The sequence below is a fragment of the Nycticebus coucang genome, chromosome 10, assembly GCF_027406575.1.
Source record: "Nycticebus coucang isolate mNycCou1 chromosome 10, mNycCou1.pri, whole genome shotgun sequence".
Taxonomy (NCBI): domain Eukaryota; kingdom Metazoa; phylum Chordata; class Mammalia; order Primates; family Lorisidae; genus Nycticebus; species Nycticebus coucang.
The window spans coordinates 75,969,109-75,995,769 of record NC_069789.1 but is presented as its reverse complement, the minus strand read 5'-3'; the positions used below and the strand labels follow the sequence as shown (position 1 = coordinate 75,995,769).

General features: G+C 37.1%; 1 protein-coding gene across 2 annotated transcripts in view; it reads left to right on the top strand.

Annotated features, from left to right (window-relative positions):
- Positions 1 to 26,661, top strand: part of HMCN1 (hemicentin 1) — a 496,417-nt gene that overhangs the window by 357,678 nt on the left and 112,078 nt on the right. For both annotated transcript variants that reach the window (XM_053606928.1, XM_053606927.1), the window contains 11 exons: positions 1,711 to 1,824; positions 2,675 to 2,761; positions 4,686 to 4,877; positions 8,601 to 8,774; positions 10,240 to 10,353; positions 11,462 to 11,607; positions 15,582 to 15,732; positions 17,057 to 17,251; positions 17,928 to 18,041; positions 22,408 to 22,595; positions 24,143 to 24,239. In XM_053606928.1, the coding sequence (XP_053462903.1) occupies positions 1,711 to 1,824; positions 2,675 to 2,761; positions 4,686 to 4,877; positions 8,601 to 8,774; positions 10,240 to 10,353; positions 11,462 to 11,607; positions 15,582 to 15,732; positions 17,057 to 17,251; positions 17,928 to 18,041; positions 22,408 to 22,595; positions 24,143 to 24,239 (1,572 nt within the window). The remainder of the gene's footprint in view (positions 1 to 1,710; positions 1,825 to 2,674; positions 2,762 to 4,685; positions 4,878 to 8,600; positions 8,775 to 10,239; positions 10,354 to 11,461; positions 11,608 to 15,581; positions 15,733 to 17,056; positions 17,252 to 17,927; positions 18,042 to 22,407; positions 22,596 to 24,142; positions 24,240 to 26,661) is intronic.

The window sequence follows — 26,661 nt, the reverse complement described above, 5'->3', positions numbered from 1 at the left end:
ATAATCCAAGGTCCCTCCATTCCTTCCTGATGTTAAACTAATAAATGAGAGGATCTTGATGAATGCACTTGGCTATGAATAGCACAATCACATCTATTGCCTATAATACTATATTTATGACCTCAGTCTAGCTTCACTAATTTCAGTGTCATCACTTGTAAAGGGAAGATATCAATAGGATTTGCCTCTTAGGATTTTTGTAAAGATGAAATGAGTCAATGTGTCTAAAGCAGTTAAGGCAGCACTTGTTGCTATGGTAAACATCCGGCACCTACTCATCATTATTGCCAGAAACAACCTGGATATTTGGGAAACTTTCCTACATCCTTACTATAAACCTTTCATTTTCACAGAACTCAGTCACCCTTGATCTTAGGAAGTGTACGGTAATCAGCAAAGATTTTAGTAAAATTTGGTTACCAAAAACAGGAACACGATATCTTTGTGGCTTGAAATTATACTCATATTTTTTGGCTTTAAGAAAATGTTCAACTGCTGAGAAAATAAGAGCTCTTATTAAATGTAATAAGTACATGAGAGCTTCTGGAAGTGAAAAAAGGCAAGATAAAGTGATGTACTCTGGCTTATTATAGATTTACAAGAGAGGTGTTTTGGTTTTATTTAGTTTTCTTTTGCTTGACTAGCAGCTGGAGATCCCTGAGTGAACACATTAAAAGTATTTCACCTTATGGTTCTGCCAATGGAGCTATTCAGTTTTACAATCTGAACATGTGTCTTGGGCGATAGATGAATGAAAGCAAATGAATGGCATCATTATGACTTGCTTGGTCCTCAGTCTGCTGCACGCTTGATTTTATTGGGATTAGTCCCCTTGAGACTTTCAGTATAATTTTTTTGCAAACAGGACTTAGGTGAAGACCCTATCATTGTTATGAAGTTATCTAAAATTATCTCCATATAACTTACTGTCAGAACCCATTGTTATTTTTCACTGGATTAAGTGAGAGGATGAGGGAACAAAGAGAAAAGAAGGCTCATGAGACTTATGAGGCTGAGGTTTGTAGAGCCAGTAATGGTTCATGGAAGTTATATTGCTTTCATCTCTCTCTACTGGAATCATACTATGGTCTTGGTAATCTGAAGTAGCAATGACTATTTGAATCCTTCCTGAATTTAGATAAGTTTCTTAAAACACATTTAGATAATTTCTGCATTCAACTTTGCTTAAATTCAATTGTGGAAGAAAAAAAGACCAGATTCAGGTAACTAGCTTTGTTTGTATTTGACATGACTAAATTCACCTTTTGGTGGATTGAGGGTAGGGAGGTTGCCGATAGAAAAAGCTCCCTATCAGCTTGTTGTGTTTATATAAACAGAAAACAGACGGAAACACTTGGCAATACCAGATCCAGGAGAACATTTACATAAAAATTATTCCACGTTTAACTATTACAATATTTTTAGTTTAACTTCAAGATGCCAAGCAAAATATATACCAGCTAGAAAATGACTACAAAATCTAAGACATGACTGACTCTTTTTTGCTTTGACTCTACTCCTCAAAAATGGTTTCCTGGCCTATTCTCTGCATGTGTCTCTTAGTTCCCTGCAAGCTTGGTTTTATCTCATTGGATGACTCCTATACGTTTATCCTTAAATGGAGTTTCCCTCCAAATTACACTCCTTTGTGTAACCGAGTTCCGCTCCCAGTCTGCATGCATCTCTTGGATGAAGGCTTTGCTTTTGCAGGAGGCAGGACACTTCGAATGATGCAAACCAGAATGGAAGATGCTGGCCAATATACTTGTGTTGCGAGGAATGCAGCTGGTGAAGAAAGAAAAATCTTTGGACTTTCAGTGTTAGGTACTTACATAATTTGCAATATCTAGAAGAAAATCTAATTGGCTTAAATGCATTGGGGAAGAAGGGTTTAAATGGATTTACAGTTTGATCTCATTCCTCTGTGTAGTTTGGCTTCTGAACTGTGACTCTTAACAAGAGCTCAATGTTAGAATTGTTTGGAGGCAATCGGTCTGATTAAAATGGCTAAAATGCCATGTCTTGTTGGTTCACAATTATTCAATAGTATTCTGGAATGATGAATGACTTTTTAATGTGAGCGCATAGTAGAATTATAGTGGGAGAAATACGTGTCTATATATCTTTTTACTCACTGATTTATCAACACATTTTATCCAGACTTCATGACTTACATTAAAATAAAATTCACTATAACTGAATTCATGACATGTAACTTTATAATGTATCTTAAAACTAGTATTGATCAAATAATATTATGACATTCAAATAAGGAATGAGAAATGGGATTTGTTTTGAAGTTTATACATGTATAGCTTAATAAAAAATATTGGCCAGGCGCGGTGGCTCACGCCTGTAACCCTAAGCACTCTGGGAGACCAAGGCAGGTGGATAGCCTGATCTCAGGAGTTTGAGACCAGCCTGAGCAAGAGTGAGGCCCTGTCTCTACTAGAGATATTAAATCTGAGGGAAGAGGATCTCTTGAGCCTAGGAGTTTGTGGTTGCTGTGAGTTATGACGCCAGGGTGACAGAATGATACTGTTGTCTTTAAAAAAATACATATATATATAAAAAACAATAGATGCCTGTAAAATATGAGCCCTGCTGCTAGAGATGTTATTTATTCTGTGTGTGTGGTTTTCTTTTCTTTTCATTCTTTTTTTTTATTTTTTAGTACCACCTCATATTGTGGGTGAAAATACCTTGGAAGATGTGAAGGTAAAAGAGAAACAGAGTGTTACGCTGATTTGTGAAGTGACAGGTGAGGGGCTCAGCTCTCCTACCCCTGGTGCACCCCCCTCACTGACAGCCATTACCCTCCACACAGATCTGAACTGGTTGGGGAAAAGTCCAGCTACTCTAATGGACATTTGAAATTGAATTCGAGACAAATATAGCTGGTAGAAATGAAGGGTAGAAGCCTCTCAGATTCTGTGGAGACAAAAAGGAAATACCCAGAAGAAAGAAAAGAAGGAAAGAAGGAAGAAAAGAGAGAAGGGGAAAGAGAGAGAAGGGAGGAAGAAAGGAAAGTAGGAATTGAGTGAGGGAAGGAAGGGAGGGAGGAAAGAAGGAAGAAAGGAAGAGGGGAGGGAAGGAGTAGGAAAGAAGGAGGGGAGGGAAGAAGGGAGGAACAGGAAAGAGGGAGGAAGGAAAGATGAAAAGAATGGAGGGAGAGGGAAGGAGGGAGCGGGGTGGGGCCTTGGTGTGTGCCGCACCTTCTGGGGGCAAGACATGATTGCAAGAGGGACTTTACCTAACAAATGCAATCAGTGTAACCTGGCTTATTGTACCCTCAATGAATCCCCAACAATAAAAAAAAAAAAAAAGAATGGAGGGAGGGAGGGGTCTTTTCTTTCAATTTGATAAATTATTCTTTGTTAAAAAAATTATTTTGTTTCTACATACATATATGTTTTTCCTGCCCTACTCCTTTTTACTTTCTCTTTCCTTCCTTGTGATTGGGCCGTTCTTTCTTCTTCCTGTTTTCTTAAATTTCATTTCAAAGAAACAGGAGTTTGGGTGGAAAAATAGCGATATGTGATAGTGGAGATTGTTCAAGAACAAAACTGTCAGTTTTTAACATGTTTCCATATTACAAAGGTAATAAAGACTAGGAAAAATAAAAATCCAAAACCAATTTACCATCTTTACCAGCAAATTGGTTTGTTGCATGTAATCAAAATAAATCTCTAAAAAGACATTTTCAGGTCCTTTAATTGTAGATGGTCTCAGAGTTTTAAAGGAATAATAAGAGTAGCCCATAACATTTATGGAAAGCCAGAGTTTTAAGGAAGATTTGATAAGTTTCTTATTTCATTGTTTACATGTCTTGAGCAATAAATTTAAGTAAGCAAGGAAATGTTTCTGTTTTAGGAAAGGCAGATATAAAGAAGTAATATATACTATTTCTTAATCTATTAACTATTTTTCTGGAAACAATGTGATAATTTAACAACAGTTGCACAGAGAACAGTTGTCAAATTTTATAGAATTTTCCTCTCAAGCTGGACAATTCTACTATATAATCCTAGCCCTCGTACCTAACATGACTTACTTTTATGATTTTAACTGGTTCAAAAATTATTTATACTTAGTATTTAATATAAGCTTTCTTTTAAAACAGATATAAAAGATCTTTTTCTTATAGTCTATAAATTTAAAAGAATGATTAATATCTATCCATTTACCCATCTATGTATGCTGGAATCCTGGTGTAAACTCAAAATATCTGCTTGTTTCATTTTTTAACTCTTTTTACAACCAAAATATAAAATGTTTAAAAATTAAATATGAATGCAAAGGTATTTGTGAGTAATAGTTTTTTAATAAAAATGCATGCTATATTCTTTATAAAGGATTAGTCTGAAAATACTTAATTATAATCATCTGAAGTATGGTATAATTTTAATTAAACACAAAGGTCAATTTAGAATAACTTTACTTCTAGGTGCAAACTAACTTCATTCAAAACTGATTTGTAATCTATGTATATTTTTTAAGTTATGGCATGGTCATTATTATGATAAAATAGGTTAGCTTGCAAATTTATTTTTAAATAAATGGTTTTTCCACTGCTTTAGAAGTGAGCTATGTGAGGAGGCAAATGAGTGCAAAGCCCCTCAGTCATTATTTATCAACTGCAGACGTGATTATTAGCCAGGTCTCTGAAATGGCTTTTCTCACAGGGAATCCAGTGCCAAAAATCACCTGGCACAAAGATGGGCAGCTTATCCAAGAAGACGAAGCCCATAGCATTGAGTCTGGTGGCCACTCTCTTCACATTACCAATGCCCAAGTGTCACACACTGGAAGATACACGTGTTTGGCTTCTAATACAGCTGGTGACAAGAGCAAAAGTTTCAGTCTTAATGTGCTTGGTAAGTGTAAGCTTTGCTTCAGATCCTGAAAAATCAGGCATGACTATAGGCTAAATTATCTTCTTTTCTTTCTCTGTGTACTTAATGTTTTTATCATAGACTTTCGTAGTGCAAGAAGGATCAGCACTTTGTGTTGTTTACTGTTTATCCTTCATTAATTAACTCACAAATTCATTCATTCTGTGTGGAATACCTACTGTGTCCCCAGGCACCAGGCACAGTGTCTTGTGCTAGGGACATAGCTATGAATAAGATAGGCATGAACCACGCAGTGGTAAAAGGTAAGGATGTGCTGGTCAAAAAGAAGCAGGGAAACAATAAATTGGTCTCAAACTGAAGTATTTCATCCTTCTGCAATTATTGGAAATTGCCCATATCAATGTCTGTGTGGCCCAGGCGTAATGACATAACTGTGAGTATGGGAACATTCAGTTTCTGCAATATCAAAGTCATGCCCATGTCTCAGGGAAGACGTTAAAATAGATTCTTAATTTCTGCTCACTTTTTAACATTTAAAATGCACCACCTAACTGTATTGTATTTGATTACCAATATCAAAATAACTACTAAAATCAACTGTCCTGTATGTGTCTAGGCAAATTTTGGTCGTGTGTGTTTGTTCTGTAGTTATTGCCTATGCTACTGGTAGAGTAGATAGATAACTCCGATTCTTAACAGCCTCTCCTATGGAACACAGCCTTCGAGAAGCCCTCCGTCTAACTGAGTAGAAAAGATATATATGCAAATATAGTTAAATCAAAATACCCAAAGTCTCAGCTTTGAGATGTTGCGTGAAAAAAATACTAGATAATAATTAAGGGAATAGGTGTGTGTGTGTATATATATATAATATAATAATTGTCCAAAACCATAAATCCCCAAGGTCAGAACCCCTTTTTTTGTACAGGGCTTACGTCTGGCACCTAATACAGCATTGCGTAACAGAGTACATGGATGATTATGAATAAAAATTAATGAGCCAAGCATCTCCTTACATGTCTGAGACCTCTGCACATCCAGCCAGTGTATAACCGGCAAATGCCCAGCCCTGCATCACGTCTGGGTTACTGCTCCTCTCCTGGAGCTCCTTGCTTCTCTTAGACCTCTAAGTTCCTCTTGCCTTATTCTTCCCACTACTGATCTATCTCCCCAGATTGACTCATCTCCATAACCTGTGCTGTCTTCTCTGAAAACCTGATTTAAAACTCTGTGTAGCTCCTAGCTATAATTGAAATTTGACCCTTTCTAGAGACATCAGCTCCCCTGAGGTCATCTCCAGTGGGGATCTCTTCTTCTTTCTTTTTCTGAGACAGAGTCTCAAACTGTCGCCCTGAGTAGAATGCCATGGTGTCATCGTAGCTCACAGAAACCTCCAACTCTTGGGCTCAAGTGATCCTCTTGCCTTGGTTTTTCTATTTTTTAGTAGAGATGGGGTCTCGCTCTTGCTCAGGTTGGTATTGAACTCCTGAGCTCAGAAAATCCACCTGCCTCGACCTCCCAGAATGCTAGGATTACAGGTGTGAGCTACCACAGCTGGCCTCTTATTCCTTATTGTAGGTATCCTAAGTCCTACCAGCTGACTATGCCCACCTTCCCCTCAACTTCACCATTTTCTGGTTACTTGTACATTTCTTTGTCACTATCCTTCCTTCACAGAAGGCTGTTAGATCTGAATCAAAGCCTTTTTCACCAACTTAATAAAGTTGAAGCTATTTAAGTGTCCATATTTGCAACTTCCAATCCACCTAGCCATAAACTCAATACCTTTACGTTTTCTTTTCCAAGAGCATGAGTTGTCCTTCTTGTTCTCAGTCACTGCTCGCACTTCTGCCCTGACCCCTATCCTCCCACCTTCTTTGGTATGTCAGTGATTCCCAGAGTCTGTCTGTCTTGCAGCTCCACCTTCTACTGTCTCCACTGCTTCATATTTTAACTACTCCCTGTCTATCCTTGCTGTCCCTCTAAAAACAAGCTTCTGCCCACATTATTCTTATTTTTATTTTATTTTATTTATTTGTTTCTTGAGACAGAGTCTCACTTTGTCACCCTGGCTAGAGTGCCATTTCATCATAACTCACAGCAACCTCAAACTCTTAGGTTTAAGCAATGCTCTTGCCTCAGCCTCCCAAGTAGCTGGGACCACAAGGTCTAGCTAGTTTTTCTGTTTTTGGTAGAGAGAGACAAGGTCTCTTTCTTGCTCAGGCTGGTCTTGAACTCCTGAGCTCAAGCAATCCACCTGCCTTGGCCTCTCAGGATGCTGGGATTACAGGCATGAGCCACTGCACCTGGCCAGCCCACATCATTCTCATTGCTGCTTTGGCAAGAACTATCCTGTTGCTGGGTTCAGCAAATGTTTTTCAGTCATAATCTTAATGCTTTGTACATTAGTGATCTCTTTCTCCTTGACAGTGATCTTCCCTAGTTTTCCTTGCACACTTTTGATCTCTCCCTTTCTCTCTCCTTCATGAACTCTTACTTGATCTGTCTCTTCCACGTTGAGCCCCTGGTATTTTGTCCTTATTTCACTGCTCTTGTTACTCTAGGTCCGTGCTTTTCAACCTTTTTTTTTTAATCTCACAGCACACTTGAACCTGTAATTAAATTTCCGTAGCACACTTAAATTATGTTGGTCAAAAATAGAATTAATAAAAAGAATACACTTACCGTGCTTTGAACTTCTGTTGAAAATAATTTAATTAATGATCTTCAAAGTTTTTTGCTGCACAACTAAGATCCTCTCACGGCATACCAGTGTGTTGGTGCGACAGGTGAAAATCCCTGCTCTAGATATGCTTTTCGAGTTATATGATTCATTCCCAGATATAGAATCATCATCTCCTATAGACAAAAGACTGAAAATCCATACCCACAACCCAGATATTTCTTGCAAGGTTCAAATTCCCATATAGAATTGCTTGTTGGACATTTCTACCTGGTATTCTCATCGGCACTTAAAGTATAAGATATTCACAACTGAACCGACCATCTTCCCCTAGGAATGAACAAATCTTGCTGTATGTTTTTGTTTCACTGAAGTTTGACAAGTTCCCAAGCAAGGAAACTAGGTGTTTTCTTTGGGCTCAGTTTCCTTTAGTCCCTAAATTCCATCTTCAAGTCCTGCCAATTAGCATCCTTAATCTTTCTTTAATTGCTCCCTCCTCTTTATATTTTCCCATGTGTTCTAGTTCAGTCCCTCGTTATCGTTTATGAAACAAATGCATCTGTCTCTTTTGCTCTTGATTCTGATATTGACCAACTCAAGTCTGTCTTCTCTGTGTTCCCTGCCTGCCCCTCAGTGCTTACTACTGCTATGTTCTCAATACACTCCCTCTTTGGCTGAGTCCCCCTTCTTTGCCACTCATCTTTTCAGGCTCACTTTAACGTGTGGGTCTTTAAGAGGCCTTCCCTAATGAGACGCTTCGCACCCCATGCTGACTTCAGGTTGGACTGAACGCTGAGCCTCTGCTTACCTCCCCCAACATTCCCATTGTCACCTTAATATGTTATGTTAGGATCTTTTTTAAATGTGTCATCTCTTCCGTCACCCTGGGAGAATTTAGAGGGATTTCACTGCTTTTGTGTTGAGTTAAGAACAGTAATTAACTGTTTTCTGTAACTGTTAGGGAATAGAAAATATATACATATGTATAATGGAAATTTAGAAATGCAAAAATAGAGACGTTTATAAATATATTTCTTCAATCTCATTTTAATCTTTTTCAGTGTCTCCTACAATTGCTGGTGTGGATGGTGATGGCAGCCATGAAGATGTCACTGTTATCCTAAACAGCCCCACCTCTCTGGTCTGTGAAGCTTATTCATATCCTCCAGCTATCATCACCTGGTTTAAGGGTGGAGCTCCTCTAGAATCGAACCAAAATATTCGTATACTTCCAGGTAAAAAAACTTACTTAAGATGTTCAAGATGCATCTTTGTCATCTTCTGTTGTAGAAAAGCAGAGTCATCAGTTACTTTTCACGAAAGCACCTATGTTATTGGTTGTGTCATGCTCTATTTCTGTTAAAACTTTTAAATGTTGTCTGTTTTATAATGTAACAAACTGAAAATCACTTTTTGAAAGATCATAACAATGTCTACATAAAAGAGCAAATAAATAAAGACTACAAATAACCTATTGCTGAGGTATAATGTGGCATGTTGAAAATGATAGAAATTCATTTCCTATTGAATTGAACCTTGAAGGAGAGTTAGTATTTAGATCGAAAGAATTAATTTATTCCTCTTTAAATCTGGAAATATACATATTAAAATAGAAAGCATTAAAAGGTATAATCATTGACAGTAACTGAGTGAATGCCAGGAAGGCTATGTTAACCAGTGTGATGAAAGTGTGTCAAACGGTCTGTGAAGCTAGTGAATGATGCCCCATGATCATATCAATGTACACAGGTATGATTTAATAAAAATTAAAAAAAGGAAAAAAAAGAAATTTATAGTCTTATGTGAAAGATAACATGCAAAAATTCATTAGCAATGTGAGTCTGTGAATAATCATGGATTATGAACAGTCAGGGGTATGATAAATGGGGTAATGAAAACTTTTAAAAGAATTCAAAAGAAGAAATGGCCAATGTGAATTCAAGTGGTCAGAAAAAGCTTTGTTACTTGGTCAGAACTTGAACCCAACTTTAGAGAAAGTTCTAGAACGTAGTTGACAGTTGACTGGAAATGAGTTAGGAGAGGTTTTGGATCCATTAAGGTGATTAGTGCAAGACAGGTATAAAGTAAGAATGGCCTAGCCATGAGCAAGTAATAGGTGCACCTCTCAACTCCACTGGAGTGGAGATATTGTGTGCGTGGGTGGTGAGTGGGAAGCGGCTGGAGATGAGGTCAGCAAGGAAAGTTAGAATCGTGTTTTGAATTCCTGGATTAAAGAGTTTTGACTTTCTTCTTTAATCAATTGAGAACCATATAAGAGTTTTAAGGAGGAAAGTACCATCATAAGAATGGTATTTCAACACAATTAATCTTGCCTGATAGGCCAGGCAGGTGAGAGTAAAAAGGTGGTTAAGGCAAAAACCTACTTATAAAGAAAGTGACATAAGAAGATGTATAGAGGCATAGGGGGTCAGAATGGGCATGAGAGTCCTCACCACAGATGACCTGTGGTTCCCCCATGGCTATCCTCACCCGCCTTGCTGTGTATGCTATACTTTGTCAAGGTCAGATGTCTATCACAGAATAGTGTATATTGTACTTTGTCAAGGTCAGATGTCTATCACAGAATCAGCATGTATGAGAAGAAATACGCTAATGATAAGAACTAAAACCTTTACAGTTTGAGTGTACTGTGCTACCACAGTGACTTGAGAGACTCATTGATACTCCATGACTTTTCAGGGGGTAGGACTCTGCAGATCCTCAATGCACAGGAGGACAATGCTGGGAGATACTCCTGTGTGGCCACTAACGAGGCTGGGGAGATGATTAAGCACTATGAAGTGAAGGTCTACAGTAAGTTCTGAAAGAACACTGTTTCACATCCATCCCAATTTTTCTGATTTGTTCAATCCTACTTTTCATTATGGTTCATAAACATTTACACGCATCATTAAAGACTCCTGTTTATGTAACTTGCTTCCTTAAGGATGGGAACTGAATTAAGCATTATACCCATAGCCTCAATTACTTAAAGAGGTGAAGGGGCCACTCAGTCCACTCACTGTCTTCTTGTTGGAGACCTTGTCAGTGGCACTTCCTTAAGCGTCTCTAGTTTTCCTTCTGAACGACTCTCTGGGTTGATTTATAGTACTTTCACGTACAAAACTGTCATTAGATGAATATGCTATAATCAACTGCCCAAGACAAGATCATCAGTGATATTCCAATGTACACTTACGTGTAAACAAAAGGCAAAGCTAATATTGCTGTTAATAGGATTCACATCTCAACATTTTGTTTTTATATTTATAAAGGAAGAGTATCTTCCTGATAGTCTTTTGTTCTTTGACTCAGTACCCTTAATGACCAATAAAATATGTTTTATGGTTCACGCCTGGGCTGTCTGTGGACCTGGAGCAGATGAAACTAACTGCTCTATAAAGGATGTGAGCTTCAATGGCAGTATCATAATGAAGAATATTTTTCTGTACATCCTGTATCTGAAAACTACTGTTTCCATAAGATGCTAACTTAGGTAAAGTCTTCATTTTTTTTTTACTGCTACATAATATTCCCTGGTCTACATATTCCACAATTTATTAATCCATTCATGGGTTGATGGGCACTTGGGCTTCTTCCATGACTTGGCAATTATGAATTGAGCTGCAATGCTATAATTGGGTAAATGAGGTGAAAGCTATGTTGATTAGTATGATGTAAGCACTCCAATTTGTACAAATAATCAACACACTGAAAATGGCATAAACGTGTTTATGATCTATGTACAAAAGACTTAATAAAAAAAAAAAGATGGTAACTTAGGTCCTTAATGAGAGGCCATCATAGGAAATGCATCTGCTATTTCCTTGTTTTCTTGTTACATGATTCTCTGTGTGATTTCCCTGGTATTTCATGTATTTTAAGGACCTGATGTTTAACTCTTTAATATTCATTTATTTAGTTCCACCCATAATCAAGAAAGGGGACGTTTTGGGGCCAGGTCTTTCCCCTAAAGAAGTGAAGATCAAAGTAAACAACACCCTGACCTTGGAATGTGAAGCTTATGCAATTCCTTCTGCCTCCCTCAGCTGGTACAAGGATGGACAGGCCAGTCACAGCTTTTTTCATTTGGTGATAATTTTGTTAAGACAAAAATGGTCAAATAAAAAAAAACAAAACAGATATAAGTGAGTCAGAAACTCAATGTGGCCTTAAAACTAGCAAACGTCATCCTCTTAGCATCTAAAATTGCAAAACAGCAGCAGCAACAACAAATCTCTGAACCATGTTCAACAATGTTAGGGTTATTCCTTCACTGGAAAGTTTGCAGGATTGTTTTTGTGTAGATTAGTAGTTGTCTATGAAAATCTAACTGCCTTCTCACTGGAAAGTTAAGGGAATAGGTTTTTTGTTCTGTGGTTTCACAGAATAAGCAAACTTAGTAGAGAAGAAACAGACAAATGTTGCTAAAGTAGATTAGAATGACAGGTACCACGTATAACATGGTACTAAATTTACTCAGAACTTTCTCTAAATCTCTTTAACTCCCTTACAAAAGGTAACATTTTTAATATTCCAAGATAAATTTTTGAAAACCAAAAGATATGATGAGGGGTCCAATACAGTTAACTGGAAGCGATGAGAAAATTTAAATAAAAGGCAGATCCTTTAATTCTGTGATCTGACTTTCAGACCATCTAAGCCTATTCTAATTCAACTTACATTCTTCCATGAGTGTTTTAAAGACATATGTGCTGTTGATCTTAGACCAAAATAGAATTTTTAGCTGCAGTTAACACCGTACTTTACTACAGATGTGAAACAACTAAGCTGCTATTTGTCCCATTTTACACATAATCAACCAAATGGTCAGTTCATTTCCAGTTATAGTCATGATTTAAGATGCAGGAAAGATACAGTTTTATTTTTTTTCAGGTCCCAGATGGATTTTGCAATCTGGCAGCTAGAAAAAAAATCATCTCTTATAAAATAAGCAAGTTTCATCTGGAAGCCATTGCTAAAAGAAAAATACAGAACTCCCACCATGTTCTGTTTATAGGGTTTTTTTTTTTTTCCTGACTATAAGCACACTTCATGATATAATATCTAGTGTATATGAATCTACTTGGAAACAATTTCTTTCTCTTTGAAATCGTTCTATTTTATTTTTAATTTTCTCTAAAGCCTTGTCCTTCCTTGTAGTTATTACACATACACAAATACATATGCACATAAAACCTGAGTAAAGACTAGAATTTCACTAGGAATGAGGCAACTTTGTTTTGTTTCTTAAAATTTCATTCTGAGTACTTAAATTACAGTTTGAAATCCAGACTCTGAAGTTGATCTAATTATGATAACTTTACACTGCTAAATTTGTCAGGGTTTGGTCCCCTAGAATGTGAGCACAAAAGAAGTTACTGTTTTGAATTTACTTTCCATATCCATTCTCCTATTTTTCCAGTCTGGAGAAAAGCAACACTACTTAAACAAAGCAGTGTTTTTGAGAAAAACCATAAAAAACATTGGTAGTATTTGCCGCACTAAATTTTGATAGACTCCTTGAGTTTTATTTATTCATATCCTAAAGTTTTTCTTTTAGCATAGAAAATTTAAATTATGCTATTTTTTACAAGTGACACAATGTTAATAATGACTTTTTGTGTTCTGAATTATTTACTAAACATCTACTATTTGCCAGACACTCTTTTAGGTGCAGAGAATACAGCTATGAAAGAAACAGACAAACGTCTTTGCTCAAAGGAACTTTGAGAAGATAAAAACTAAATGAATAAACCAGTAAAATATTTAATGTGTCAGATGGTATAGGTATCAGAAAAAACTCGATCAAGGACAGGAATACCAATGGTGGCATGTGTGATCTTTTACTTAAATATGGAAAGCTTCTCTGATAGGGTGATATTTAAGCAGAAATCCAAAGAAAGTAAATGAAATTGGTATAAGACAACTTAGGAGAAATTCCAAAGCAGAGTACATATCAGGGCCAAGTTCCTGGAATAGAACGCAGAATATTTGAGTTGAAGATTAATGAAAAGGCAGAATATACTTCCTTGGAGACCAGTTGGCCTTTGTTCTAATGGGAAACCAACTGAACATTAAACCTGGGAATGATACGAAATGATATGATATGACTTAAGATTGTAAGGGTTACACTGGCTTCCGTACTTTGGGAAGAAAGAAAGGGCTCTAATCCAACAGAGAGATGGTGGTTGCTTAGACCAAAGTAGTAGCAGGCTGTGGGGTGTGATGGAAAGAAATGAGTCAGAGATGAGGCCAAGATTTTTTATGAGATTACTAGGACAGTGAGATTAGATAGAAAGAGAAAAGGAACAATAATTAAGCCCTGGGGTACTCTTACATTTAAAATATTGGGATGTAAGGAAATGCTATGTCCCACAAGATAAGAGAAAAAAAGTATATCAAAATGAAGACAAGTTAAACTGCTTTAAATGACACTGAAGAGGCAAAACAAAGACTTTACCCCAAAATGTAGCAAGATGAATTGAATGTCATTGGGGACATTGACCGAGTCATTTTGGTTAAATAGTGATGGTGAGAGTCTAATTAGAATAGACTTAAGAAAAGATGTAAGGAAAGAAATTGAAAATTACAAATGTAGAAAACACTTTTAGATCATTCTGCTACAAAGGGTATTAAAAAATGTAGAGACAGGCTGCAGCAAGAGAGAGTTTTGTTTGTTTCTGTAAGATTAAAAACTGGCCAGTGGAGAAAGAAAGAAATAGATGATCATGTAGGTGAGAGACGACACAGTTGCTGGAGAAATGTCCGTCAACAGACCAGAGGATTCTTAGAATGGACATTACAGACTGGTTTAAACAGGAAAATAAAGGGTAAAGGAAGCAAGGGAGCTGAGATTTATACAAGGAGTGATTATCATAGTGATAGACCTTCTCTGGTTAGGGAGGGGGTTGAATTCAGCCAGAGAATGAGAGGCAGTGAAAAGATTGCAAGGTCAGCGGATTGTGGATTCTCTGATGGAAGCAAAAGGTTAATGTAATTTGGATACTAGAAGAAATAGGGTAGAAAGTTTGGAGGTGGTGGAGAGTGAGAACTTGAAACTGATTATGGAGTGCGGTTACAGGTATTTACAAGGTCTAAATATGACTCTCCTGCTTAGTGGCTGAGACAAAGTGGAAGACAAGAAAATTAAAGGAGAGGTCGAGGAAATGAAGGAACACAGCACTCCATTCTAAACGGGTGTTTAAATGACTGAGAATTGTGAGAAAACAAGTATCATTAGAAGGAATGACAGTGAGCAAGGAGTTAAAGCCTTCAAGGAATGAGGGAGAATTTAGTATAAATAGAAATATTTAGAAGATGAAAAATATTCTATATGTGAAATGTTATCAAAACAACAATTAATACAAATCTGTAAGTTAATGTTCTATTAAGTATATTCTTAATTTTAATAAGACATCATAATACAAATATCTTTAGGTTGAAATTTTTCATTTAGGAAGTAATGACTTTTCTGAATGAACAATAATTATAGATCAAATTGGGTTATGCTAATTACCTCTATCTTTCATAAAGAAATTCTAGTACTTTCTACAAAATTATCATAAAAGAAAGACATATGTTTTTAATACTATGTAAGATCAGCTGCAAACATGGACAAATGGATATGGTACCTAAGAACATGTTTTTTAATTATAAAAAAAATGCATCACCCACAAATGGACAATGTATCAGATATAATTTTTATATCTGTAAAAATATAAATGTACAAATGTAAAGTGTATCAGATATAATTTTTAATTATAAAAAAATTAAAACGTATTTTTTAATTATAAAAAATGCATCACCCACAAATATCTGGCACAAATGTAAAATGAATCAGATATAATTTTCAAAAAAATAAATATTTGATTACTCAAAAACAATCAGTTTAATCAAATTAAATTAATTATTGTGGTCTTGAATGTTTTGCCTAAAAATTTATTTTTATTGTTAAAGATTCACAAAAACTATCAATTGCATGACCTCTTAAAGGATTCCTTGTGGTACTTAATATTAACATTATCATAATTGAATCACAGCCCCTTAAATCCGATGATCATGTAAATATTGCTGCAAATGGACACACTCTTCAAATAAAGGAGGCTCAGATATCAGATACCGGGCGATATACTTGTGTAGCATCTAACATTGCAGGTGAAGATGAGTTGGATTTTGACGTGAATATACAAGGTAATACTAATATGATTATTGCATTTACTTTAATTTGTATGATCTAAGTAATGGAACAGAGATCTATCTGATTTATTTTAAATAGTGTAGTTTTGTTTCTGTAGACAATAATATAAATTCATTATTAAAAACCAATTAAAGAAGAAAATGAATTCCTCATTCAAGATTACCTCTGTTATTTTATGTGTTTCCTTCTGACATTTTAAAATGTGTACTTTTAAAATTGGGATCATATATTGTAGACATCTGTGTTACAGTAGCTTTTCTCTAACATTACATCATGAAGCGTTTCAATAACAATTACATGGAAGCCAGGAAATTAGTAAAGTACAGAATTTGGAGTAGTCAGAATTGGAATTGAATGATGATTTGGCTCCTACAAGTTTTGTGATTGAGCAAGTTATCTAAATATTTTAAGTCTCTATGTCTTCCCTTTCCTACCTTTTAAAATTAATGTCTTATAGAATTTGGGTAAATATTAAATGATATAAATTATATAAAGCTCTTAGCAAAATGATGCTGCCTGCAATCATTAACAATATTGATATTGTTAATGTTGATTTTAATATGAACATAATTTTTAATAACTATGCCTGTTTCATCCAGTTGAGCATCCAAATATTAATTTAACCAGACTCCTGTCATTGAACGTGTTGTTTCCAAGTTTTCACTTGGAATATTATAAGTGACATTACATTGACCATCTTTATACACATTTAAGTTCATCTTTGTTTTTTTTAAGTTGCTAACAATGGAGATTTTAGGTCAAATGTTATGGATTATTTTAATACTTTTGACGGGCAAATTACCTTCTAGAAAGTTCATATTTGTCCCCAGAAAAGAATGAGAATGCCCTGTTATTTTTGTTAATGGAGTTTTTAATCCTGGTTACATAACCTTTTTAGCCTTCTTAGTAAGACACATCATTGGAAAATATTGTAAATTGAGTCACTATTTTTTATGGTCCCTCGAAATTAATCTTTCTTCCTATGATCATACTCCTTAGCCATGTTTCTCCCTGAGAGGGACCCCTCCATTGTGTAAGTGCCAGAGACCTTTAATAGGGAGAGTAAAGCATGAGCATAGCATTTGGAGCTCCATATTTCTTATTCTTCCATATAAGAACCAGCTCTGACTTCTGTCTACTACTTTTGGGGGCGCTAAGGGTTATAGTTAGTAAGTGTCTGCCTACTTGAACATATTTTCACATTGTCTAATCTATTACATTTACAAAGCAGGCTTGTGAAAATACAACCAAGATCTTTGCTTAATAGGTTTACACTGGCATTCACACGTGAACGAATTTGATGCCTTTCTTCCATAGTCCCTCCAAGTTTTCAGAAACTCTGGGAGATGGGAAACATGCTAGATACTGGAAGGAGTGGTGAAGCCAAAGATGTCATCATCAACAACCCCATTTCTCTGTACTGTGAGACTAATGCTGCTCCTCCTCCGACACTGACCTGGTACAAAGACGGCCATCCCCTGACCTCAAGTGATAAAGTATTGATTCTGCCAGGTAAAGATTGCCACAAACAGGGTAAAAATTCTGTTCTTATGAAATACAGATTTATGAGTATTTTGGAATAAAAAGGCACCGTGTCTCCAAATTACTCTCAAATAGTTCAGAATAAGATTATATACACATGACAGAGAGAGAGAAAGCAAATGGGGTGAAATATAAATAATTAGTGAACATGGGTGAAAGTTTTTATACCATTATCCTCACTTCTCTTTAAATTTACATTATCACCATGAAAAGTTTAAAAATACATAGTTATTCTTCCAAGATTGTGTGTATAATGGTACACTTTATACTTTTACATCCTTGGCTATCATTTACTCCCATGAGAACTTGCAATGAAAGATGTAAATGTCTCTCAAAGTGTCCAGAGCTACAAAAGCAAGTCAATGCGTAGTGACGTTTCACATGGAAACGTGATGAGGGCCACAGGGCAGCATTTGCCCTCTAGGAAAATCTCCATGAGCTAACTATTCATCTCTCAGGTCTGACTAGATCACATTTTAATAATGCGCTGTTGGTTATAAAGGTGGGATGAACACGAAACTCTCAGATGAAGTAGGAACGCTGAAGGAAAATGCAAGGAAGTCTTTAGACCTGAAATATCGAATTTGTTTATTGTTATGTTTACAAGAAGATTTAAAGGAGTAAACATGTCGGGTTCTATTTTCAGGAGGGCGAGTACTGCAGATTCCCAGGGCTAAAGTCGAAGATGCGGGAAGATACACCTGTGTGGCTGTGAATGAGGCCGGAGAAGATTCCCTTCAGTATGACATCCGTGTGCTCTGTGAGCTTGCTTTCTTTTATTATTATGCATTCTTTTAGTCAGAAATATTTTTGAGGAACTTAATGTTGGCAAGATGTTACATGAAGCTCTTAGAGACTATAAAGATAATCAGAAACTGATAGTTCTTCCAGGGAGGTAATCGTCTTATACTAATTGACAGCACGTTCGTCAGGACACTTGCAGTATCAAATAACCAACTGGCTTAAACCACAATGAGAGAATTCATTTACTTGTGAATCTGCAAGTTGCAGAGTAGAGCTGGCTGTGGTCATGTCTGACTTCTGTGGCTCAGAGGAGCTCGACTGGACTTTACCTTTCTCTTTCTCTTGAGTGTTTTTCTTTATTAATGTTACTCCTGCTGGGGATGGGGAATCCCCTTGGGTAGCAAGGTGTCCCCAGTAGCTCTAGGCTTACATCCTCTTAGCTCCACATCCAAATGAAAGTTTTTCTTGCCTATAATTTTCAATTGAATTCCTGGAATTGAATTTCTATGGTTTTAATCCAAGTGTAAGTCCCATATCCACCCCCAAGCCAATCCAGAAAGGAGAGGTGACCATTTTCTGAATGCATAGACAGAGCATGGAAGAGGTTATTGTTCCTTTATGGGAAAAGACAAGGGCTGTTGCTAGAAGCGGAAGCAAACAGATGGGGTGGCTGAGCTAGACAAGTGGCAGTGGGAATAGACAGGAAGCAGTCAGGGTGGAAGATTTGACACAGGAAGTGGGGAAGTGATGAGAAGTATTAGACACTCATGTTGGAATGTAAGATGACACTGAGGTTTTTATACTGAATTATTAAGAACATGGGAGCCAGAGTAATAGAAAGAAGACCTAAGAAAACTTGATTTGGGTAGGAAGAAAGTCAATTTTGTTTCAGACATGGTTCCAGGACACTTAGGTAAAATGTTGAATGGGAAGTTGAAAATATGGAACTACATCATAGGAGAAAGAGTCGGGCTAAGAATGTAGATTTGAGAGGTGCTATTCAAAGACATATAATTTCAATCAGAGAGTGTTAGAGATATAATAGGGAAAGGTCAAAAGAAGGTCATTGGGGAATCATTTATAATTAAGAGAAAAGAAAGGAAATCAGAGTTTCAGGAGGAAAACTCTGGAGAGTTAATTAAAACCAGTAAACTACCATGTCTCAGAATCCAGGGCATAGAAAATGTTAACAAGAGGTAGGTTTAGGATTGAATGTTAAAAAAAGTTTTAGAAAATAAAAAGTGAGAAAAGGTCATCTGACTTGGAAACTAAGAAGTCATTGGTGAAATTCAAAGTAGCAATTTAGATGCTATGATGTGATGCAAAGCCACAGAATAAAAGGATAAATATTTGGCAAGTAATCAGAAAGTAAAAATACAAATATAGAGTACTCTGAAGATGTTTTACAGAGGAGAGAAGAAGTGGAATAGAATTTAAAGATAAACAACCTGTTAAAGAAAGAAAAATTTAAGAGAGATTTGAGCTTGTCTATAGAGCAAGGGAAATGATTTAACAGAAAGGGGCAAATTAAAATTTCAAGTGTGTGCATGGATGTGGAGAGAGTGCAGAATTGATAGAGCAAGGTCCTGGCACATGTGAAAAAAGCAGTTAAGGAACCCAGGTGTGTTAATTAGCCTTTCATGGATAAAAGGAGAAATTTTGGAAGGGTAAAAAGGGAAATGTGGGAAAGTAAGTTATTTAGTCTTCCCCATTAAGAATGAGTGTTAAGGGAAACAGTGGCAGGAGGGGGGTTTGGACCTATGAGAACAGAACGTGGTAGCAGTGGCCACTGTGGGGCTATGATAGGCATGTGGAGTTGGAGTCGTAGGCTCTGTCACTGGACAAGTCACCCTCAATAGATTAAAGGCAGGTACAGAAAAAAATAGATGGCATGGCCTACCCAGGGTTGGTGGGAAGCTACAAGGTACACTTTGTGGAGCACTAGAGGGTGAGAAAGCTGGGGATGTGCAGTGAGCTAGAGCGAGACTGAAATAACCCCCAGTGAGATCGGGGTTGGGCAACAGTAAAAATGAGCCTAGAAGGAGGATGACAGACGTAGGCAGAGAGGAGTGGAAGGGCTAGAGTTACAGGTGCAAACAAAAGGGAATTTATGAAGGAAGCCTGGAAAGAGGTGGGAGAGAGAAAACACTAAAGTTCAAAATTCACTTATTTCATAAATATCTGTTGATCACTTACTGTATGCCAGGTACTGAGGGTACAGCAGTGAATAATACAGTAGACAGCAGTCTTTCTTCGGGGAGCTCATAAACATGCAGAGAACATGGGGTTCCTGTTGAATGGTCCAAGGTAGGAACAGCTATGGATGCCTAAAGTGGAGTAGAGCCAGTTAATTAGGGTGAGATGCATCATCAACATGGACTTTAAAGTCCACAATTTAGTTAAAAGGAAAAGGAAAGAGAAGACAAAAAAACAGAGCTAACTTTTCAAGAACAGTGAAGGAATATCCCGGACCACCTGGCATAATTAGAACTAGGTTTGGAAAGAGTTGAGTTTAGTAGAAGCTGATAGTGTAGTTAAGGACAGAGTGGGAGTCAGCTAAACAGAAGAGGAACTATGGTGGTCAAGGATAGATGTTCATGCCTTCAAGATGTTATTTTTAATTAGGAGGAAGTTGCAGATGAATTTGGAGTTCGAAGGTGGAGACAAAGCAAGAAAAACTAACCACCACCACCACCTCCCCCAATCTGGCCAAATTAGGTCTGTTTCACATCTGCTCACCTCCTGGGTGGAAGGAGGGCTGCTAAGAACAACTGTGAGTGGTATAACCCAGCTGGTGGGTGTGGCAGCCAGAGGAACCCATCAGAGTGAAGAGCTATGGCCTCAGATGGTGGACCTGTAGTCTACCTCCTTGCAGCTCCTGTGATTCAGCCCTTGATTAGTTTTCATGGTGTGGAGTAACAATAGTCTTATTTAATTTGAAACTCAAGTTTATTATTTGCCAATCTACTTTTACTGAAGTACAGTAAAAATCACCACATAACTTTGAATATGAAAGGATGCATTCATAGTAACATTGAATTCTATTATGTGCTTGGTAGCATTGACTGTTTTCTTTATAGACGTTCAGTTTAGTTGTTGGAGACCCCAAGACTGCATCCTCATCAAACACAGTCTTCACTGATTGTGAAAGATATGGTATATTTTAAGAGAGTGGGTAAAAACATAACCGAGCTTTCAAAACAAAAAGATGATTATTTGCTTTAAAAATCGATTTCTACATTTACCAAAGCAGCCAATACACATGTTCTTAGTTCATTTAACATTTCCATTTTAAAAAATTCTGTGAGTGATATGCGATTTGTTCATAACTGACATGAACTTGGGTTCTACAATATTATTTTAAACAAGAATGACAATAGGTAGGAAAATCTAGAATGAGACTTCTCCAATTTAGCTTATGTAAGGGACACCTGGAGAGCTTGTTAAAACAGAGCAAGCCAGGTGCAGTAGTGTACACCTGTAATCCCAGCTAAGGAAGGCTGAGGTGGGAGGGAAATATAGCAAGAACCACCCCTTCTAAAAATAAAAAAATAAAAATAAGTAAAACAGAATTCTTGAATTCTTGACTCCTCCTTAGAGATGCCTATTGCACAAATCTGGTTGGGACCCAAAAACCTGCATTTCTAACTGAGCTCCCAGGTGATGCTCATACCAGTGATGCTCAGACTAGGAAAGAAGACACTGTGGCTGGCCCAGATGATCCCCTTACAAACAAGGCCAAAGCTGAATATTTCAAATGTACTTTAAAAGATGTAACTTACCCAAGTTAGATGACCAAGTAGACTTGAAGATCCCTTCCCTATAGGTGCTTCTTATTTGTATGCTTGAACACCCAGAAGGCGTAGTGGAAGGAGCTAGGAGAGAACCAAGAGATGACCTATTGGGGAAGAATTGGGCATGAGCCACCTGGGAATGATGCTATAAGAGGGGCTAGCACACCCTAGGTGAGGAGAGGAAGAGCGGAAACCTAAATTCAAGTACTTCGTGTACCACTCTGATCTCTTTTTGTGAAACTTACTTGAGAATTCTACTTTCTCCTCCAAATTTTGCTTCCCTGGTATCATCCCAAACTTTTTTTTTATCCCTATTTTTTATTAACTTTTAATTAAAATCATAACTCTATACATACGTGGGGTACAAGGTGATGATTTGATATACAACGTGAAATGCTTCAACCAAACTGATGACCATCGTCATCACCTCACTTACTCTTTTTTTGTGGTAAGACATTTAAAATTTACTCATAGTTATTTTGAAATATACCCTTGCATTGTGCACATCTTAAAAGCTATCCGAAAACTAATTTAGAAAAGACGTCATTGGCTGTCATGATTTACCTCTTTGTTGCAATCATTTCTTAGTGCCACCAATTATCAAGGGAGCAAATAGTGATCTCCCCGAAGAGGTCACGGTGCTCGTGAACAAGAGCACGCTGATGGAGTGTTTATCCAGTGGCAGCCCTGCCCCGAGGAATTCCTGGCAAAAAGATGGACAGCCATTGCTGGAAGATGACCATCATAAATTTCTATCTCATGGGAGAATTCTGCAGGTAAAAGTAAAAATCTAATTTTAAGGTGGTTATTTGACTTTGCATTTAATAACTGTCTTTTTAACTTTTAAAAATTTTACTATTTTATAAATATTTTATTTGTAAAGATAACTAAGCATCAAAGGCATATAAAATAAAATTCTTCTTCCATATTCTATTCTCTCTGTCAGAGCACTATTAATGGTTTTGTGAGAATTCTTCCCAGACGTCGTCTACATTCACAAACATTCACACAGACATCTCAATGTGCTCTGTGTGACAAACGCCATATGATAAGCAAATCGTTATTACAGTCCTTGTCATTACAGATTTCTGATGATAAAATTCTGGGTAGTATAGGTTCCCTATAGATTAGATTTGCCTATATGGCCAAAGGTTGATAATAATAAATAATAATTAAAGCTATATTAAAATCCTGGATTATTGTTTACCAATGGCATGTAGGCACTAGTAAAAATAGCACCAATTCCTTTGTTAGGATGTGATTGACAGATTACTTGGGCAGAATAAATAACCTTCTATTTGGCTCAAGAACCTAAGCATAACTATCTATATATTCAACACATGAAGTTCTTTACATAAAAAGGAAGTCATGTTCATTGCCGGTAAACAAGCTGGAATTCTCAAAGAATTGTCTAAATATTGTAATGATTTCCACTTGGTAATCCTATATCCTCTACCAAAATATGTAAAATATTTCTGTGACCATGTCCAAAAGATGGATATAAAGAGATGGACATAAATTTCTGCAAAATAAAATTAAAGTAACTGCCGTATTAGCTAACTATCACTGCATAAAACAAACCACTCCAAAACTTCATGACTTGAAACAATAAGCATGTATTCAGGTCACAAATCTTCTAGTTGGCAAGGTGATTCTCCTGGTCTCAGCTGGGTTACTCAAGTGTCTGCGTGGCACTGCAGATTAAATGCATGGCCTATGTCGGCTGGGCCTTCTTCAGCACAGCAGGCAGTGAGGCAGTCTCCTAAGCTCATGGCTGTTGATTCTGGCTGCGCTCTTGCCCACATCCAGGGCCTCCGGGAGTAACGTGCTGATTCTGCTCGTGCCATTTCTCACTCTCCAGCAGGCTTGTCCTGGCTTCTCACATGGTAGTGGCTGGGCTCCAAAAGAGTGAACAAAAGTGCACCAGCCTCGGTTTTGAAATGACACAGTCACTTCCATCACCTTCTATTGGCCAAAACCAGCCACAAAACCAATGCAAATAACACCTCCTGATGGGACTACCTTCCAAGTCACACAACCAGGGACATAGAGGCACAAATGGGAGAATACTGTAGGATATGTTACAGTCATTATACTACAAGTGTCTTTAAAATGGCCTTTTCTGATTGGAAATCTTTATAAACAAGTGTTTGTTTGCTGGATCTTATAAAAGCTAGCATCAACACCAATATGTTCAAATTCTTTTTATGTCTACATGCCATTAACTAAAAGAATATATATTGTTTGTCCTAAAAAACAATGACAAATTTGACAAGTGGCTTTATTCAAAGTTTCAGATGGAATTTCTTTATTTTTCCCTTAGATTCTGAAAACTCAACTAATAGATATCGGCAGGTATGTGTGTGTAGCTGAGAACACAGCTGGAAGTGCCAAAAAAAGTTTTAACCTCAATGTTCATGGTAAGAACTCAGTTCCAAAAATATCTGTTAGGGTACATGTTTGAAAAAGCAGGAAAACCATGTTTTAGATTATGAAAACTTATTTTGTGTTTTTTTAACTTGAACAACGCATGGAGCCTGCACGCTTGCCCAGTCTTTCTTCTTTCTTCCCATTATGGTTAATATCATTTAGAGAGTGTAAAACTTCTAGGAAGCCAATTTTTACATTACTTCGATCATGGAAGAGAAAATATTACTCCTATTTGAAAGTAAAATAAAAATTAAAAATTTTAAAGATGACAAGTTTATAAAGTTAGAACCAAGTCTTCCACTTATAAAAATGTACCCAGTGGCCAGGTACAGTGGCTCATGCCTGTAATCCCAGAACTTTAGGAAGCCGAGGTGGGTGGATTGCCTGAGCTCATGAGTTCAAGACCAGCCTGAGCTAGAACGAGACCCCACCTCTAAAAATAGCCAGACGTTGTGGCAGGCGCCTATAATCCCAGCTACCCAGGAGGCTGAGGCAAGAGAATCTCTTGAGCCCAAGAGTCTGAGGTTGCTGTGAGCTATGATGCGACAGCACTCTACTGGGGTCAACAAAGTGAGACTCTGTTTCAAAAAAAAAAAAAAAAGTACCCAGTGATACTGATTGGAACCAGTTTCTGTCCTCAAGTGCAGAATTCATATTGAGATACATCCTCTAGTTACAGCGGTTCTCAGCCTGTGGGTCACAACCCCTTTTTAACAATGAAAGTACAGTGTGGCCACTACTCTAGTATAATACCTAACCTACTTCCCGGGGAAGGAAAAATCTAACAGGTTTAAATTATTTCTTTAAAAGCACTAAAACACCTAATTTATTTAAAAAACGTTAAGATCTCAATATATGCTAGACACTCCATAAATACTTTTTTTTCTCAAAAAGAAGATACAAATGGGTAACTTTATTTTGTGAGATTCAGCTGCCTCCAGAATATTAAATTGGAAATGGCGGACAAATTTTAAGAAATGTCCATTACACAAGTAATACATGTATACAATTCTAGCTCATTTTGGGAATAGCTAAAAATTCATGACAAATTTCTCCCCTCAAAAGAGCTTTTAGGGGGCGGCGCCTGTGGCTCAAAGGAGTAGGGTGCTGACCCCATGTGCCGGAGGTGGCCAGTTCAAACCCAGCCCCAGCCAAAAACTGCAAAAGAAAAAGGGAAAAAAAGAGCTTGTAGGTAGCACAATGGATATCTTTTTCTGCGTGATGTGTAGAAAATATCTAGAAATCTAGAAATACTTGGTGTGTGTGTGGCAGAGTCTATTTCCAGCACTTAGCATGGTGAGTAACACACTGTCAGTGCTTAATAAGAATCTTTGAGGGTTTTTGAATGGACAAATCTGACCAATACAGAAACACGTGTGTTACAAATTCTCAGGAAGAATGAATGCATTAAACACACGTAATCGTTGTGAAAGAACACATTCTAATCTATAAAAAGTGCAGTAGAATAAATGTTGGAAAATAAAAATATTGATTCTTTTTTCTGATTCTTCAAAGCAAAATTAATTTTCCCTCCTCTGGGATCAAAGTGTGTCATAAATATTTCAATTATAACAATTCCACATGTTGCCTTGTATTATCTTTATAAATCTGTATCTTCACCGCTACCCCACAAACTTACTATAAATTCTCTAGGCAAATGGACTTATTTTTACTCATTTTTGTGTCCCTGTACCTAGACTGGTGTCTCCAGTTGTGGTCATTACTAAGTAAATGTGGGGAGCTTGTTTACTAAATTTCCTTTGTCTTCAAGGCCTCTTCTTGGGGCGCAGTAGAAACATCTGAAATGGGAGAGGGACTTGAAAGGAAGCAGCCACTAGTGTTTTACCAAAAGGATTGCAGTTCAGGAAAGCGTATACTCTTTTCCCAGTTAGTGGTGTCGCGAACTCCTGACTGTAGCAGGAACTCATAACTTGAATTTTGGAAAATGCATTTTGGGGGAGATAATGTTAGTTATTTTTCCTCGGAACCATCCCATCTCCTACTGCAACCAGACCTGCTGCTTTTGTCCTCGGAGCTTCTGACTGTTGGCCTCTCTTTTTTAGCCCTCTTCACTTCCCTTCATATCCAGCGTTAATTTTTGTGCAACAGCATTTCTGTTGCTTCTCTTAGCCCAGGCCTTTTCATCACTCCTGCTCAGTGACAGCTCACATCTGCATAAAACCACAAGGACTGCGTGGTATCTGCCTGATCCCTCCCGGGTGCCGTGCTAAGTGTTTATACAGTAGGTTATTTTACTTAACTACTTCCATAACCCTAGGTGCTTGTTAGTATATAAAGCCTCTTTTACAAAAGAAGAAAGCAAGTTTTCAGGGAGATTAAGTAACATAAGCAGCTTGACAATGCAGGCAGTCTGATTCCAGAACTTTTACACTATTCCCTGCCACTGAATTC